This window comes from Anopheles moucheti, chromosome 3 (assembly GCF_943734755.1).
Source record: "Anopheles moucheti chromosome 3, idAnoMoucSN_F20_07, whole genome shotgun sequence".
Lineage (NCBI taxonomy): Eukaryota > Metazoa > Arthropoda > Insecta > Diptera > Culicidae > Anopheles > Anopheles moucheti.
The window spans coordinates 70372359-70392080 of record NC_069141.1 but is presented as its reverse complement, the minus strand read 5'-3'; the positions used below and the strand labels follow the sequence as shown (position 1 = coordinate 70392080).

Below are 19722 nucleotides of genomic sequence, written 5' to 3'. Positions count from 1 at the left end.
GATTCGTTTTATTTCTATTTTATACACCTCTTGTTAGACGAGTAGCAAATCATGAAGCTCTTCAGCTTTATTTGTGCAGCAGTGTTTCTGCCTTTGAAAATACGGGCCGAGTGGTTAGCGTGTTGGATTGCATTTGCTCAAAATGTGAGAAAAACATCTTCGGAAGCGATTCGGCAAGACAATCTTTTTCCAGTTGCTGTACTTTGTGTGAACAGATTTGTAAACGTCTTTCCATTTCCAGGGATCGGAAACCTGAAAGCTTGAATAGCTACTAGACGCCAGAGGGCGTTCCATTTCGCTTAGGGAACGCTTAAGTGTTAGTAGATGGAGAGTAAGAGTGCGTGCAGAACCCACTGCGAACCAATTGCAAGAGATTCAATTGTATGTATCATCTCCATATTTAGTCAAAAATCCAAATAAATGTGAGTGACATGCGTAAATAACTCGATAAAAGGATGAACAAGCTCTCCAGAAGGACATTTGCACTCGATTTGCACTCTCAATTCTAATAACGTTGTAAAACAATAGTTTTCATCTTATTCGGAAAATCTGAATGCGTAATCATCATCACTCGTACTGCGAGTAATAGTAGTAATATGTCGCAATTTTTGGTTCTTAAAAAGATACATAGTCGTAAAACGACACCGTTGAAAGTTTCCTGAAGTGTTTAAATCTTTGAAATCTTCAACTCACCCGGCGGTCCAAGCTTATGAATATGCTCAGTATTGGAATCAGAATAGTTATGAAGTCACAACTTGTGAAATTATTCGATTTAGGTATAAGAAGCACGAAACTTTAAAGATAATGTATATACAAGTAGGCTACGCTTTATTCTAAATGGCATCACTTTTCATTGCCTACCTTGATGAGCCAAAATCATAGAATTATTTCTGACAGCAGCGCTCAAATATTGCTTCAAGCCACGCCAGATTTTACGGCCTCCCATAGCCTCAAACGCAGCGAGCTCTTCCGGAGACAATGTCAGTTCGATCTTTGCGTTGGCGGAGGCATCGTTGTTGGCAGGAGCAGCCGCCGCCTCCTCCGCGGGATGAGGCATGGCCTGGGAGATCGAGATCACCGCGAACAGAGCAATCAGGACTAAAGCGAAAGCGAATTTCATTGTAATTGCTTGATTGATTTAGGTTTAATGATTCTAACGCAACTGATAACAGACTTCTTCCTGAGATTGTCTTTTATACAACTTTATCCAGATGGATAGTGCGTCACGACAAATGTTTCATTATGTAACCAGCAGTGCGCCTTACTTTGAAAACATAAGGTTGATGGCACAGATTTGTAGAAAGCTGTAAGAAAAACGAATGTGCTATACCCGGATCCAGACTGAATTAGCAATTTTTTGTACAGTTGTTTTACGAACAAACACATACTCGCATCGTATTTGGGTCAGACATTTCAGGTTAGATATATTTGTCTCCAAACTGTTTGTTTTCAACTACCAGAAAACCGTAAACTGAAATACGTTTGGTACTCATAAAATAGTTATAACAACTTGGGCGCTAACATAATGCGGTAAATTTGGCCGAGTACACTCGGGATAAACAGCCGGGAACAGCCTCTCTCTGTACCCTCAACCCCCACGAATGAGGAAACCCTCACGATGAATTTGAACACTTCATGCTACATCAGATCCAGCAGCTGTTAATACGAGCGGAACATATCGCGCAGGAGACACGCAAATACCCTCACCTCGAGAAAGTAATGCAGGAACTCGAATTAGGACAAAACCTTGAACACGCAGGTTATAAAGCTCCGGAAGCAAAGCATACCATGGTAGCAAATTGCCTGCCGGTCGAGCACCCTGTGGTCATTCCAATCGTCCTTCGTCCAGCATTCTTGAACGTTCTCCACACTGCTCACATCGGAATGGCCATGATGAAAGCATTGGCACGTTCTTATGTCTACTGGCCAGGCATAGATATGGACATTGGACGAACAGCCAAATCATGCGCACGACAAGCAACATTACCATGGGAGAGAATATACATCGACTATGCCCGACTCGTATCAGGAGCAATGTTACTAATCGTCGTGGACGCTTACAGTAATTAGGATGAGGTGAAAATAACACATTCAACAACAACCGCTGCAACTATCGAACTATTGGATTAATTGTTTGTTGCATATGGAGCGCCAATAAAAGTAGTGTGAGATAACGGTTCAAGACATTCCTGCAACAAACTGTGGTGAAATTCCACAAGTTATATTTTCCAAACGATGGGAACTACAAGCAGTAACCTGCAGACAAACATCAATCGGTTTTTGCATCAGTATCGCAAGTACCGCATACGGAAACCGGACAATCGCCTGCGAAGATGTTCTTAGGTCGAAACATCAGAACTCGAATCGATCTAGTGCGACCACGAGGTCCACACTCTAGACACTCATATCGTCTTTCCTGCCCGGACAGCAAGTCTACTGCTTGTCTGGCAACGTGAGGATGGACAAGTTGATTCATGCAACAGTACACTCCCGCCTTGGTGACGTCCTCTTTCATGGCGCTTAAGGGGTCAGAGAAAATTTCGCAATTAAATGACGCAGAACTAAGAGGAATTAGCTTATTTTTCATTCCTTCTATCCCGACAACTAATAAACTTTACATACTTTGTTTTTTCATTGCATTTCAAAATTTTGAGAACAGCCGTTCACAGAATTCCCTTGATTATCTATAGTCGTGTATTGCGAAATCGCGTATTTCGAGTATGGCGTGATGCGGGGGCTTGCTGTAGCTGTGTATCAAAATACTTTACACGATCTAATCCCAATGTTACGTTTATTCAAAAACAGGTGCTTTGAGTGCGAGCGGGGTGATCATTTCCCATCACCAGTTTAGTGTTAGTAGATTAAGAAGTGCGTACAGAACCGACTGCAAACCAATTGGAAGAGATTGAACTGTATGATTCATGTCCATATTTAGTCATAAATCGAAATAAATGCGAGTGATATGCGTAAATAACTCGCTAAAAGGATGAACAAGCTCTCCAGAAGCTCTGAATGCGTAATCATCATTATTCGTGCTGCGAGTAACAGTTGTAATATTTCGCAATTTTTGGTTCTTTATAAGATACATAGTCGTAAAACGACACCGTTGAAAGTTTCCTGAAGTGTTTAAATCTTTGAAATCTTCAACTCACCCGGCGGTCCAAGCTTATGAATATGCTCAGTATTGGAATCAGAATAGTTATGAGGTCACAACTTGTGAAATTATTCGATTTGGGTATAAGAAACTCGGAACTTTAAAGATAATGTTTATAAAAGTAGGTTACGCTTTATTCTAAATTGCATCACACTTCTTATCCCAAAATTATAGGAAGAACTTTGACAGCAATGCTAAACACTTTCCCCCAGTTGATTTTACGGCCTCCCATAGCCTCAAGCGCAGCGAGCTCTTCCGGAGTCAATGTCAGTTCGATCTTTGCGTTGGCGGAGGCATCGTTGTTGGCAGGAGCAGCAGCGGCCTCCTCGGGATGAGGCATAGCCTGGGAGATCGAGATCACCGCGAACAGAGCGATCAGGACGAAAGCGAAGGCGAACTTCATTGTAATTGCTTGATTGATTTAGGATAACTGTTACTAATGCAACTGATACCAGACTTCATCCTGAGGTTGTCTTTTATACAACTTTATCCTGACGGATAGTGCGTCACGACAAATGTTTCATTATGTAACCAGCAGTGCGCCTTACTTTGAAAACATAAGGTTGATGGCACTGATTTGTAGAAAGCTGTAAGAAAAACGAATGTGCTATACCCGGATCCAGACTGAATTAGCAATTTTTTGTACAGTTGTTTTACGAACAAACACATACTCGCATCGTATTTAGGTCAGACATTTCAGGTGAGACATTTGTCTTTAAACATGTTGTTTCCAACTACCAGAAAACCGTAAGCTGAAATACGTTTGGTACTCATAAAAAAGTTATAACAACTTGGGCGCTAACATAATGCGGCAAATTTGGCCGAGTACACCCGAGATAAGGCGACCATTCACTGTTTGGAGAAGGAAATGTCTTCAAACGAATGTGAATTGTACACTAGATAACGTTTCCTTTAGTTCTAAGCATTACGGTCTGGCCTTTCTTCGTGATAAAAAAAGAAATTATTACTTAAATAGCATAAGTTGTGTGCTATTTTATTAATTTTCTTACTAATATACCTAACAAGCGTTTTAAGCATCAGCCAGCTTATTTTTCGGAGCCTATAATTATTTAGGAAATTTGGGATACGCCAAATATTTTTTGAAGTTTTTGCTATAGATATTTGTCATGTATAAATATGTAAAGCAATTATGGTGGAATTGTTCATCATCAAAAATTATTGTGAATAGCATTCAGTGCTCAAAACCACTGATGTTGGCTGTTAATGATGACAGATTGTTCGTTGTATTGTTGTGTGGTATTAATTGTCATATAGAAAAAGTTCATATAAAGACAGTCTAAACATGTTTTTAAGAATTATCATTAGAATCTGAGGGCAATGAAAACTCCTGATGTATAATTACTACAGCGGTTTGTCGCAGCGAAGGTTAAGGAAAAGTATTCTCTTTAAATTTTGCTGCCCTTGAAATTGTTCATGAAATATTTCACTACATGCGATTGAAATGTTTCGAGCAGATTTGAAAGCATCATTCCGATTCTTCTATTCGAGTTCAACGGTGCAAATTAAGTCATGACGTGTAGTGCGAACAATTATTTTTAATACTCCATTCACAATGCCGATACATTTTCGATACAATCTTCACATTTCAAACAGAATCTCGAGCAACACGTGCAGAAACCACACGAGCATCCAGCATGAAACATGCCAACGATTCACCGGCATCATCTACCAGATCGATCGTCACGGTAAGGCTAACGCGAGGATAAATCAGCAGAACGGGCATGCTCAAACGATAGGTGATGTCCTCATTGGCGGTGATAGGGCACTGTGCGTTTAGCAGCCAATTGCAAGCCTCTGCCCGGTCCGCCGGTAGTTCGAAAGGAGCCGTTACTCCGAGTGCCGTTGCGACCACGTTCGTGCGCAGGCGGGCCGCAGCGAATGGAGCCGTAAAGTCCATATCCATGATCGCATCAGATCCTCGTACCAAATCGCACGGTGGAACCGTACAGCCCTCTACACGCACCTCCGTCGGGATGGGACGACCGCCAGAACAGGCCCGGGTTGCTACTCCGGCACCCATTACGGTAGTGGTCGCTAGCAGCATAACACTCAACACGCTGGATAGCTTCAAGATGGCCATTCTTAGCGCACTTGTATACCGATTGTACTTGCTCAACGAAACGTTCCGTTTGTGTTGAACATTTTCTACGTGGGAAGCCTTTTTATAGTGCCTTTGAAGGTACCATATCGCATGATGCATTTGATAAAAGGCCGCCTCGAGGCAGACAGCGTCTGCTTGAAATATTGGCCAGGTGTTCCAAATTTTTTTACGGGAGTTAACCACCAACAAGCTGGTCGGTGATAAGCAAACCAGAGTTTCGTATTCTCGATATCTCCGAAAAATCTAACCGAGATGGAGATGGATTTATAGACGGATGCGATCGTTAGCAGCTGATACAATTATTCCCAATGCAATCAATGGACCATAAATAATACCAAATTCTCATGGAAACAACACTTAGCGGTTGTTAGATGACGCGAAAGAACTCGTACACTGGTTTGGTGAACGCAAGCAGTCGCAGTTATCCTACATTCTAAACAAAACACACATTCGATTACACAGTGATTTTACTCGACCTTTATTTTTACAAGCGAATCAACAACAAATAGAGTGTAAATATATTCAATTTATAAAAAAAAATAAAAACCTAACTCTGTGTACAACATGTTCTGTGCATTGTTTTTGTCTCCCGTTCATTACGCCTGCTAGCGAAGCGATATGGTTGTGGCCTAGCAGCTTACTCAAACATCAAGAGATTTGACGGCGCGATTAGTCGCTAAACTACTTACAAAACTATAAGCTATCACTTAGCAAGCGAAGAAATGTACATATTTATTACAAATTTTCAGTTTCCACTCGTATGTCCCGCCGAAGAATGTGTACAGAACGTGGCAGATGACTGCTATTAATAAACAATTAACAACACCACGGGATGGTGCGATTAAAATAGCTGTGCATGTACATATTACGTTAAAGCCCTGTTCCGGCATTCGTTGTGACTGTGCTGTTCGCAGTGAAGATTTTTGGACTTCTGAGCTCCGAGATCTTCATCTACAGCAGCATCTACGCCCTTGGTGCTGGCACATGATTAACATTCCTACATACATCTCTAGTGGCCGTCCCAAAGCTGCCTGGTCGGGGTTAGAATCCTTTACGCTTAACGTGTAGTGAAGTGGTTTTGTTTGTTTGTTGATGTTTTGTAAATATATTCTGATTTGATTCTTGATCTCACTGTGGCAACAAGACTCGTTGTCTTCCGCTGTGTGGTGTTTCAGCGTTGTGTCATCTGTATCGATTTGCTCATCATTGCTAATCGCTTTGTACACTGTCTTGCGTGCAGATTCGCTTTCTCTCACGCGCAGAAGAGCTATCCTTACGGTTTAAGTGCTACAGATCTAAAGGAGAAAACATTGAAATGGAAAAGTATGGAACGATAAGTCTCGATCGAACCGCCCGTTTTGTTATGCTAAACAGGTGATTCCCGCTCTTTAAACAATAGTGCTTGAAAGTAGTTCGCATTTCTCGCTTTTAGTACTTTGTTCAGCTACTTCATTGCATACCTTCGTTAAGCTCCACAACTTCTTTTTTATGATAGGCAATATCTAACGGAAGTCCTTTCCTATACAAGACGTTAACAATACATGTTCATTGGCACATAAGACAGTCTCGAACTTCGAGAGTAGACATAAGGTTGACGGCGCGATAAAACAAGTTAAGCCTAGGAAGACTTGCAATGGTACAAAATCTTACATCTCTATGGAATATGTTGCACTAGCGCCATTGCCATGCGTTTTATTCTATATCAAACAGAAGCAAAGATTCTGTAAGGCACCACCAGAATCACGGTTGTGGTTGCGGCTAGCCTTCACCGGCACAACCGCATGCGTACGTTCCGTTTCGCGGAGATCCGCGCTGTGGATTGGTGGTGTGAGCTTCGCAGCAGACGTCCGAGTGCTTTCACCAAGACAGGACATCAGCGGAATGCTCGATGGCTTACCCGGCAGGGTTACTATGCTGCTGCTTTCGGTCGTGCTCGGATGCACCACTGACAACTCTTCCGCAGCTACACAAAACCACACACATTGTACGGAGGATGGAGCAGAACAGAGGGCAAGTTATGAAAAAATGATAACAAATCGTTGGAGCTCGAACTCACACGACAACAGAGGTGTTAAGTAACAAACGTATAGAACAACAGCATCGCTGCACGACAACGAGGAAGTTAGCTCAAATGGTGAACATTGTTTCGCGAGTGGATATTGTGTACGAAGGTGGGTGCCACGGTGCCCAGATCCTTGAAGTGCTAACAGTAATGTATACAACCCTAGTACCCTGTACACATCTCCACGAAGGAGATGGTCCGCTTTAGCATGGAGCACGAACCACAGTAAGCATTCTGGCAAACGTCCGCTCCCTACATCAGTAATCCTTCACTTCAAGAATGCATAACCTCATTGATCAAAAACTTTCCCAACGCCCAACCATTTACAATGAAAGTCTTGCAAGAGATTCGTTCTTCAACCAAGGAACTGCGTTGCGAGAACCGTGAATGCCGTCTCAAAGTGGCGCTGGACCTCTCATGTTCGATACGGTTATGAAATCTGCATACCCTTTTTACCCTCAGTCGAGTTTGATTTCTACCATTCTTAAAGTGCCATGAGTGCAAACAGTGTAATAATGGCAATAATGATCGCGATAATTGTAACATAGTCTACGCTGCTATTAGCCAAGCCATAGGTACATGCAAGAACGACATGCTGCGGTTGCACTAAGCTACTGCTGCTACTTTTGCGTTTGGTTACACCACCGCCGACCGAGTTGTTGCTTCTACTGCTGGCGGCATTTGCCCCGTACCCGTGATGACGTAGCTGCCGCTCACCATCGGCATCCTCTAAAGGATGAGGCACAAGAGCCTGTAAACGACGCCGCTCCTCTTCCATCCGCTGCAACTCTTCGAACGTTTCCACTGGGGGGTCATCCACGAGCGACTCACATACGGCATCACTTTCGGCAGGCTCCTCCAGCTCGTCCTGTTGCTCGTCCTCTTCATTCGGTGTCTCCTGAGCACTTACGTCCTCGATGAAGATCTCCGGTATCTGTAGCACACTGCGAAACGGATAGTATCCGGTTCCGCACGGTCCAATCTGAACCTCGTTGACAAATGTCACCTTGCGCTCGATCGTACCATTTCCGACAAACTCGGACCCGAAATCGTTCAAACTAACATTTCCCGAATCCGTCGTAGTTGAGTCCACGTCGGCCACAGTCGTTTCTTCCAGCTCCTCTGCCAGATCTTCATGGATAGTGTCGAGGCTGTGAGGCAGATGGTTTCCGAAGCTGCTGCGCAGATAGAAGCTTGCGATCGGTGGTTCCTCGTCGCTCGGAACAGTCGCAACGGTGGTGTCGTGCGGTTGCGTGACAGAAGGAGGGGTGATAATGGTGTTGGTGTTGGTGGAGGTGTTGGTAGTAACGTTTTTACAAGCGATGCTATTAGTAGCAGAAACAACACAAACACTCGCCACGGTGCTAGTAGTAGGGGATTGGTTATGGAAAGGGACGGTGGGAACGGGCACGGAAAGGACCACGTCATTGCCACCATCATGCACATCGGTCGCGGGTAGTTCGGAGGCAGAGGGTTTGGACAGTGCAGTGGGGTTCTGGGAGGAGGGATTTGCACACGACAACGAAAGCAATGATACGCGGCCGGTATCGGATGCTTCTTTACCTGTCGGTGTTGGGCTCTTGATGCCGAAGATCATGGCGAGCTCTTCGGACGAGTTGTACTGCGATTCGGTGTCGGATGGTGTCAACCGTACGGATGACACGGGTGGCGATCGGGACGGTCTCGTTCTTCCCTCACTGGACGGAGAGCTACTCGAGCCCCGCTGTCCTCGCTGTGTTTCACTTGCGATAGACTTAGGACCAACGCTCTGGGAGGAGGACTTCGGAAATGGTTCGGTCTCGCTGGAGGATTTCGGTTCGGAAACGCGATCACTCAACTCGGTTTGCGCACTGGCGGCTACCATTTGAGCAGCGTTGGATTCCAGCTCGATTCCGCACTCCTTCATGATGAGATCGATCTCTTCCTCGGTGGACTTTTTATCCGTGTCCGACTCGAACGGTTTGATACTTTCAACCAGATTATCGTAGTCGCGTTCGATCGATGACTTGACGCGCTCATCCCGCTGTTCATCTTCCGCTTCCAGCTCACTGAGCTGTTCTTGGCAACGTTTGCTGAGCGCCTCGAAACTTCCCGTCGGTGTCAGCTGTTGAATAAGACCACCCAGTACCAACGTTTCGTTCGATGCAGACGGTTCCACAATCGTAGGACATGACGTTGTAACAGCTATTTTCGCAACAACATGCTCAACTGGACTCGGTTCCACGTTCTTCGGTTTATCCGTTTCGACTGCAGCGACGGACATTTTTGTTGTCTCCTTCTTAGGCCCCTCTTGAATAACATTTCGCAACATTCGCTCGCAGTACTTAGCCGCTTCAGCAACCTCGTCTATTTCTTTCGGAGTAGTGCTCAGTTCTGACTTTGCTGGTGTTGCAGTAGCAACAACAACGCCAGACGCTTTGTTTGTTGGCGCGATTGTCTTGGAAATGGTGCGAGCTCCTGCCGTCTTCACCTCCGGGCTCGTACCACTCGACACGGATTGAGTTTCCTTACGAAGCTCTGCCAGGTCCGCTCCCAGCTTTTCACTCGTAGACTGTGCCTCCAGTGCGATCGCGTTCAGGATCTCCTCAAATTCCGCCTTATGCTTCGCGCCTACGATTACGGGCTCCGTTCCCGATCTGGGTCGTGGGGTAGGTGTCGATGCCGTGCTGCTTCCCTCCGTCACGCCGGGGCTCTTGGGTGGACTGCTGGAAGAGCTCGATTTCAGCGTTGACGGCAGATTAAATACCGCACCCCGATTTTCTTTCGGCGGTGTCGTTCCACTCTTCGGCCGTGCTGGAACCATCTTTTCCTTCGCAGGGGAAACGTCTTTCGGTTTTGGAGTCACTTCGCGACCCGGTGTGGTTGCTTCCCGTAGACTCTTGGCGTACAGCTCAATTTTATAATAGTCCTCCAGATTACCTCCGGATGGTTTGGCAGCGTCGCGCTGTATCTGGCTGTAAATGTTGGAGGACAGCGAACCGGTGGATCGTTTCTGCCGCGAGTCATCCGAGCCGCTGCTCGTATTGCCACTCTGCGTTGGCTGGTGACGAACGCTGGCGCGATCAATGCAGGCCAGCAGATCTTTGTCCTTGCGCAACTGCCGGAAGGCAAGATCATCTGCAACTAGATCGGGAGAGCGCTGTGGTTGGAAGCGTGGTTTGGTATGCTTCACCGGTGCCTGTACCGTCAGATAGTCCGTGCTGGGAGAAGGTGGAATCGGACCAACCGGAATACCGAACGGAGGCTGTGTGTCTGGCGCTTTGATAGAGCTATTCGCCCTCTTAATGCTGCGGTAGCTAAGATCATCCAGCTGTAAATCGGGCTCCGCCTTTGCACGGTCCTCATCGATGTCGGCCTCGTAGCGATAGTGACGCGCCCGTTGACTGAAGCCAGTCGGTGTCGGAAGATCCCTTCGCTCCGCACGCTCCAACAGATCCTCATCACTCAGCTTGAGACTCTTGTAAATCGCTTCCAGCTCGTTGATCGCCTCCTCGAGATTCGCCGATTTGCGCTTGCGTGCCAGTTCTTCCTCCGAGCATGAGTTTCGTTTCGAAATAGTTCGCATCGGTGGTGCCGGTGGTTGTTGATGGTGATGCTGCTGCTGCTGTTGCTGCTGGTGTTCATCGCCGTAACGCCGATACCCGTGAGACCCGTGTGCTGTAGCACCTTGGGCAACAGTTTTGGCCACGTGTTCCTCGTACCTGTTTGGTCCGCCTGTTTCTGGTGCTGCAGGTTTCACCTTGACCTCGTACAGCTTTTCATTAGATTTGGCTCTGGACGCATTTTCAGCAGTCTGCCGTAGGTACAACCTGCCGCTGACAATGTTTTCCGCCTCACCGTCCACATTCTTCGCCTGTTTATCGTCCAACAAGCTGTCCAGCTCTCGCGTCAGCTCCTGATTACGGCGGTTCATTATTTCCAGTGCTCGCGAAGTAGATACGGAGCGTGATGAAACGGCCGTTCCAGCCACGCCCGGTCGGCGTTCCGTAGCACGGCCTCGACGTGCCGGGGAACCGCTCTGCTGTTCCTCCTCGATCCGACGCCAAAACGCAGAGGCAGACTGTTGAGGAGTGCGAGACCCGCCACCGACCGAATCTGAACTGTCGGCACGCAGCGAACGTGATGAGGAACCGACACGGCCACCGCCGGTCGGTGTCGGTGTGCTGGTGTAGGCCAGTGAAGATTCACTTCCCGTCGGTGCGGGTTCGGGTAGCTTCGGCTCGTACGGTTCGAACGTACGGTCTTGTATCTGGATTGGTTTACGCGATCGAGGCGTTACATCCGTAACGTAGCGATATTCCACCGAGTGCTGGGGCGGTGATGCTGGAAGTGTTGCGTGATAGTTCTGTTGCTGCTGATGATGCTGATGGTGGTGGTACGCCACGCTAGAGGGCGGTGTACTTGGCGGCTGTATGGTATTAACCGGTGGTTGTTGTTGTCGCGAAATGTAACGCTGTCGGTGCTGTTGCTGTTGGACCTCCGCCGGCTGCACAGAGGTGGCCCGAGGTGGCGTTATCGTGTGTGTGCTAGGGAATCCCGTACAGGGTGGTGTACGTTGCACTGGTTGCATGGGACCCCACAGACGATCCTCACTGTTGCACCGCCCATTGGTTTGCCACACATTGCCCGTACCCGGCGCTTGATGGTATCGGTCGAATGCATACGACACAGGTCGTGCCTCATTCGTATGTCCTATCGTGAGTCTGCGCTGCGGATTGCGCGGTGGAATCGGTGGTGGACTGCGTATCGCATCACGCATCGAGCTTGCCTTGCTCTGTATGTAGAAGCTGTTTTCATAAGTTACCGCCTGCGGGTTGCCACCCTGGGACTGTGGTGCTCCCGAATAGGCCATCTGGTGTGCATAGCTCGGCGAGTTCGACTGGTAAATGTGATGCGGAACGTTGGTTAGGCTGGCCGAGTTGCGTAGATGCATATTTGCCGCCTGCTGCTGGTGCTGATGGTGATGATGCGGATAATGATGCGCATGTCGTCGGTATGTGACGTCCATCGACTGGACACTGCCACCGTGTACCATGCTGGGCGAAATGGGTTGCGTATGCCATCGACTAACAGCTGGCCCTGGTACAACTGCTCCCTGTGGGCTGCCACCGTCATCGCGTGACATGCGCTTCAGGTAGCGCTCGGTGCGTGCGGTTCGCGATTTCCGGTGCGAACCGGCGCTGTGGTTACCCAGACTGTCATCGCTCCGGAAGCGCGACATCGACGACGATCGGTGCGATTCTTCATCGCTCGACGACTGGCGCTCCTTCGAGTGTCTGCTCGACCGATCCGTCTTCCTTCCACGCCGATCAAGCGATCCATTCGAGGCGGTGTACCTTTCGATCGAGTTAATGTCACCTTCTCGAAACCCGTACTGGTTCTGGGACGTTTGCTGCTGCTGCTGCTGCGGATGTAAGTGATGGTGTGCGGTAATGTGCTGCTGATGTGGTTGCGGTGGACTAATAACGATGTGATCGAACCCAGCACCGACCATACGACTGGAACGCTTCTTCCGCTTGCCATTGAGCGTGCCCTGTCCTTTGACCGGCACAAACCCAGCCTTCCGGTCCTCCTCCGAGCTCGAGTCCGTCTCAATGTCCTTCTTCTTCTTGCGAAACAAGCTGCCTAGGGACCATTTCTTGTCCTTGCCGTCCTTCGATTTGTGTGTCGCTGGGGTTGCCTTCTCCATCGCCTGTTGCTTTTGCTGCTGCTGCACATGAGCCGTTATGTCCTTTGGCAGCGGTAACTGTGGCCTCCACGGGGATGCCGTCTGAACAGTCTGGAAAGTAAGTAAGAAAAGAAAAGCAAGCCATGAAATAAACAATCTCGAACGATTCGCAATCGAATGGAATGCTGGTGAGCTGGAAATGGTTGTGCTGAGATATAGCCAGATCCACCACGTAAATGTCTTGGAATAGAAATCTAAAAATAGTCCACCATAAACCATCTCCAAGACACACTGCGATTGATTTCTCCCGTGCCAGACATCCATTACTAATGGTCGATTACGTTTCCGACAACCATTATCGGACCTTTTTTTATGTTGCGAATTCTCCATTTGCAACAAGGGTTTGTGGCGTTATGGTTTGTATCTTTCCCAATAAAAGCAAGCATACTAGACGCGTATCAAAAGATTAGGTAATGGACCATGCCGCTGCATGACCGTATCGATACCGGGTTGGACAACAATTGAATCGCCGGAAAATGCTCCATTCAATCGACATTTCCATCCGATCCAGGCCCGACCGTTCCACAGCACGCACGGTGTAAAGTGCAACGCAGCAAAACCGTTTACGCATTCCGGCCACAATTAATTGCCGGCCATTTGGTTACGATCAGCGCGGCACATGCCGATGCCGGTCTTTTTCGTTCGCTCCGCATGGGGTTGTTGTTCTTTTCTTTTTTTTTGTTGTTGTCCAAAACAACTCCGCCTTGCGGACGATATGTTTTGATTTTTGCTCTACCATGCACTGTACCACTCACAGCGTTGTACATTTTACCGGGCCGGGGCTGGCCTGTATGAAGTCGTCATTCGCAGTGGACTATTTTTATCGCAGGCGGGACCGGGCTGCCGGGTTGGATGATTAAGGGCACCATATGTCCACCGCGTCATACAACGAGCCTCCACCCACGAGACATGGCAAGGTTGCACATTAAGCAACATTTCCATCCCGTTGGCAGCGGTTGCTTCAAAAACCCTCCCCCAAATGCGATGTCCAAAAACATCTTGACAAGCGGCAAGCGGAACGTTCAGGTGTTAGCCAGGAAGTGGATGCGCTAAATGGCCGACAGGTTTATTATAGTTCTCGCCGATGGTGGTGTAGGTTTTTGGCAGGCTGCATACGACGCACTCAAACGAACTTCAAATTTCTCTGCAGGATGACTTTGTACCCATCAACACGCTGTGACAGCACAACGTGTAAAGCGCCTAAATGTATGCAATTTACCATTTGTTTTTAAAAGATTCCGTCACTTTCTACCACCTATGAACGTTTAGCATTAATAATGATAATTTCAAATGTTACGATCTGCTAACAAACGACGGCACAAATTCAGCTCGCGGTAGTTTGCTTTTATCGGATGTATTAAAAACAGTTCCTCAAATACCGGCCAAAAAAAAACCCACCGAACAGTGTTAAGTAGCGCAACGATTGTTTTTCAAAAATCCAATCCGGAACAAGCATGCTGTCCGAAAGTTGAAGCTTGTAATTTTAGCTGCGTCGACGGAGCATTGAGCACAGACCTTAAGAAACGCAGTCAAGCGATCGGCTCATCGAGGTTATATTTCGGCATTTCGATCTTTCTGCGGTGGTGATTTAAGTTCTGCCCTACTACCACCACTCCTTCCGCTTGCGTTCCGCAGCTCCGACCACTTCCTGCCACTTCTCCGCTGTGTTCCCATCTACTCGGTAAGTGATCCCAAACCGGGATCCCACTCCACGCTCAAGTACGGCTGTCCCTTTGCTCGGTTTGGAACGCTAACCCTGGAGGAGAGTTACTTGAATTGGCAATTGCTTAAATTATTCCTCACCAGCAGCACACGGTAACAGTGGCCCGAGTGTAAGATTTTGGGATACCATCCTCCCAAAGACACTCGACCCCGAAATGAAAACAAACCCCGAGTGGTTACTCTGCCCCGGGTCCCGAGCAAAGGTACACCAGTGCGGAATAATAACGGGGTACGATCACTCAACGTGACGCGACACGGTGTACTCCGTTTAAAACTTTTGGAGATTTTCTGTGCGTTTTTTTTTCTCCCCTCCCCAAACAGAGAGTCCACTCCGCGTGTGTCCGCATGTGGACGCCTCGTTGGGGTCGCGTTCTAGGGGGCGCTTGTTTGCAAGAAGCATCTGCCTTCTGGAAGGGCACGAACCGAGTTCGTGCACGAACTACTCCCGGCCATGCGTAGGTCACTGTCAGCCAGGTTACGCATGACGCATCCCGGGGGTACGTGTCAATGTCAGCCCGATGATCATAATTATTACGTTTTGCGTTGGAGTTCCGCCGGACCGACGGCGCACCGCTCGCCGCTGCCAAACGCAGTGTCAGAAATTGGACCAAGGCGCTTCTGGGCGCAAAGACGCGAACCGCCCGTATCGGGTGACGCAAGCACGTCTTCGCAGCCGCATACGCCCGTAAACAATCTTCACCCTTGTATACGTTCACGAATGTACGAGCATTTCCCTTCTTGGCACGGCCACAATGGAATGCAACATGACTCGATCCCGAACGTAAAAAAAACTACTCGATTGTTGGCGCAATCGTTTCGCAACCATCCTCAGGACATACTTCAGGACGCAGTGGTCATCGTGCTACGTCACCGGTTGCATCTTCTCGCATTCAACTGTTGGCGACAAAAATTTCTCTGATTCATACACCGCACACTATCAACTGCCGATAGACCTTTTTCACATCCCATAGGTAGAGGAAACCTTGAAAAGTGAGTCGCAGCGCGTCTTGGTCGTAACGCTCGTCGTCGCCACCAGTTCGGTTGGATCTATTTAGAGACGATTACGTGCGTGGGAAAGTCCGTGCGGGTGGATCACGATTGACGAATGAGGGGCAGCGACAAAAAAAGGACACGACACTGGCCATTTCGAGCTCATCTTCGTCCGAACGAAACGGTTCACCGTTTGGAGATCGATACAGATCATCACCAATGGGTGAGATGCAGCTCAATTAATGTCATCACTTGTCGACAGCTTTAAAGAGGTAGAATTCAATCTTCACAAGCACAAACACTGGAACGTCCACTTGTTTTCGCTTAAGACGGTCGTTGAGCTACGCTTATCTTCAGCTTACTTGAAATAATACAAATGCCTGATTCGACATCTTGAAAAACGTTTGGGCACTGGATCCCACCGGATACACCCAACGGCAACGCAACGCTCACAATATCACAGGACAAAATCACATGTTAGCAAGCGAACAGCAGATGGCAGTGTGCACACCGGCGCGGGTGAACTACAAATGGATACTAAAACACATTCCGATGTCCGCAGATTCACGCACGCAAACGCGCGCAAGATGATTTGGCACTGGTCACTAACTACTACCACCAACGCATCTGTGCGCAACGCCATTCCGTGTCGGTGTTAGTTTTTTTTGTTAGTGTTTGCGAATAACGCTAGTAAGTAACGCTTTGTGCGCAGCCGTCGTTTGGTCTGCGTGTACCCCTGTCTGGGGTTACTTCGATTAGTGGATAAGCAAATTTGTCTCTACATACAGCGTCAGCGGGAAGAAGTTTGACACTTTGCAGTACACGGAGCTGGTACAACCACTTTGCCCCGTGAAGGACGCCGTGTTGACATCGACATCGGGAAAAAACCAAGCATAACTCTGTCGCTCGTCAAAGGTTTTATGTGTTCTCGTACACGTATTGTTTACGCGTATTTGTGCGCGTTATCCTGCGATGGTGTGCGCGAGTATGGTCGCTCCCGAAATAGAACAACAAAGAAGCGTGCACCCCGCTCCGAAAAAAACCAAGCCTACGGGGCCGTTTATTTACATTAGCAGTTCATTAAAAATAGCTCCGGTAGAATGGGAAGATCGGAAGCTGGCACCAATGTCGGAGAGAACCGGAACGTGCGGTACAGAGAGCTCCGAGCCGAGTTCAACGTGCGGCGTATCTGTACGAACAGATGCTCCTTACGCGATCGGTAGGTTATGGACGGAGCACAACATTCACGACAGCTCACTTGCCCCCATCGCAGATGTATCCTAACAGTCGAGTGGAACGCGCATGCTGGGAGATGTAATGTTTATTTACCGCCGAATTCTAGCAGATGGTACGGAAGTGACGACTGACCACGAAGCGAACTCATGCGCAATGAAACGGCGTTGCAAACAAAGCAGTAATCCTTTCTCTGCCCTGAAGATTCTTATGGATGGCGAAGAAAATATAGCTATCGGTCGAAATTTAGGTCGAGGAAACTCGGTACGTGTGGTCAATTCGTACTCCGACAACTCATCCGACACGGATCCGAGGTTATCGGTCGGGTGTATAGCTCTGGATGCCATCTAGCAACTTCGCCGTTACATCCATCGCTCGCCAGATGTGGGAAAAATAAATACTAACCCCACAGAGGTCTTCGCGGTATTTACTCAAACCCTAATGCTTCTTCCGAGCCCCGAATGCCTCAATAACTTCACCGAATCGAAAGTGAGAGTCCAGCTAGCTTCGGAGCTGGACTTCGAGCTGGGCGCTAGAGCAAGATGCAACGGAGCATTGGATACACTTTCATTAACTCGCACTCGAAGTCTTCGAATGACGCGATATGATCACACAGCCAACGATCCGTATGTCGTCAGTAATGGCTGCCCCCTCCCCCGCCAGCACAAGAGATGATCATCCTGTATAATTACCCCAGAATACACGGACTGTAAAACCGACCTACTTTTGGGCCCTTCAAAGATCAAACCGATTGCAACCGATCGCGAGCACGAGATCGGGGGTTTACGCTAATGCTGGCAAAAGTTATGTTTTCCCCTCCTCCTTTCCGGCCACCTTCACCACTCCATACGCTTTGCGGCAACGCTCCTTCCGTAAATTGCGTCCAGTGCGGATAGTCCATCCGCCCCCATGTCGTTCAATTATGCAACGGACAGTGCGCTTTCAATTCTCGGAACACAGAACACAACCCGCACGATTGTTCTTTTGGAGCGGTGGAGTAAAAATAGCCCGTCAACGTCAGCAGCGCGTGTTCTCAACCCTGCGGACCGGGGGGTCCACCGCGCTGTGGTTGGTGTGCAGCGGAGGGTTTTGCTTTCTAGCGAAAAATCTGCCGTTTCATCGTTTCAGATCAACCGGACCGGTGGTCCCCGAAGGAAACTTGAAACCCTCCTCCAAGCGATGCGTGCGCCATCTGGTGTCGCGCAGGTTCATCTGCAGGTTGCAGGGTCGATACGGGATGGTGCATGCAAATAGCATCCCCAGCAGCTCCCGGCTAGGCGGAAAACAGCTACGGGGGTGCGGGCTTAAGTTTCGCCAACCCCGAAGGGCCGTTCGCCGTGAAAGGGAAACTTTCACTTGGCGCGAGGTCGTAGGAAGCCCGCAATTATTGGCGACCGCGACCACGGACACAAGTGTTAAGGGAGTTGACGCAGTACGACCGGCAATCCCACTTCCGATGGAGGGTTATTAGGTGTTCTTTTTTTTTCTCAGCTCACTCACATGCATGATGCTAACGACAAGTGTGTCAGGGCGATGATGATGGTTTTATGGCTCGGAAGACTCCGGGCACTTCACACCCGCATTAACCGGTGGGTGTACAAAATGCGCTTGCTTCGCGGGAATCTTGCGGAATCCCGCGGAATCTGTGCCAAATAATCGATACTTCCGACTTCTAATGGGCAGTCGGTTGGTAGGCTTTCTCTCCATCGCATGACCGCAATCAACCGTGGATCGTCCACGATCATGATGGTGATGATGATGATGATGAGGAGGGCGGATATATTCAAGCTAACACGATGCTTAAGACCCCTATCACACCTGTGCCGCTGAACGTGAGGTGTGAAGGAACATCCGGTACGGAATCAAATCAAACCCTGCATCGCCACCCTTCCCATAACTTCCTGCCGAAGACCTTGCTCCGAAATTCGCATGACACAGCACGTCCATCAGCAGGGAAGTTGCTCACAATTGCCGACGAAGGTTGCTTAATTTGTTCGTCGATCGACCGATACGCCCTTCGTGCGCCGAGAACGTTTCGCTCGGTAAATTAATGTTCTTGAAGGAGGTCCCAACCCCCATCCATGATCGATGTTGATCGATAGGGTCAATAAATAGCCGGCTCGGGATGGAGGGAGGTTTGCTGATTGCGCGCACAGATGGTAACTCATGGGGTAGAATTAGTTCGCGACCATCACGTATGATTGGGAAATGAAGTATTGCCCGCTTTGTAACGAATATCATAGAACTACAGCCCCGCGTCCGGGTGGAAGATCACGTACGTCGTGGATGGAGCAGCGTACGTCTAATAGTGCACGTAAATCGTTCTTTTATAAACAATTTCAAACACGTAGTTAGTATGTAAACATTGGTGTTGGATGTTAAATAGGGTAGACTTAAGACCCGGTCGGTCAAGAATTCATACGCTCTTCAAAATCAAACTCGTCTACTGCTACTGATCTATTGCCTTCTTGGAAGAGTGAAGAAAAAAGGAAAATCTGCTCAACTTCCTAGCCCCGTGTCCAAACCCACCGCCTATCACGAGAGATAATTATGGTCCGAGAAAATGGATGATCGTGTGCAGTAAACCTATATTTTCGCAACAGAAAAAACCAACCCCCGACCGCACAATTCGCAATCTTTCCCATGCTCCACAAAGTTTAGCTAGCGATCACATCAAATGATCACATATGGTACAGCGCCGAAACGGTCGT

General features: G+C 48.2%; 1 protein-coding gene across 1 annotated transcript in view; it reads right to left on the bottom strand.

Annotated features, from left to right (window-relative positions):
• LOC128302969 (uncharacterized) overlaps positions 1 to 19722 on the bottom strand; it is a 224654-nt gene that overhangs the window by 145284 nt on the left and 59648 nt on the right. Inside the window, 3 exon segments of the mRNA XM_053039821.1 lie at positions 8902 to 13117; positions 15324 to 15343; positions 15346 to 15482. Coding sequence (XP_052895781.1) covers positions 8902 to 13117; positions 15324 to 15343; positions 15346 to 15482 — 4373 coding nt within the window.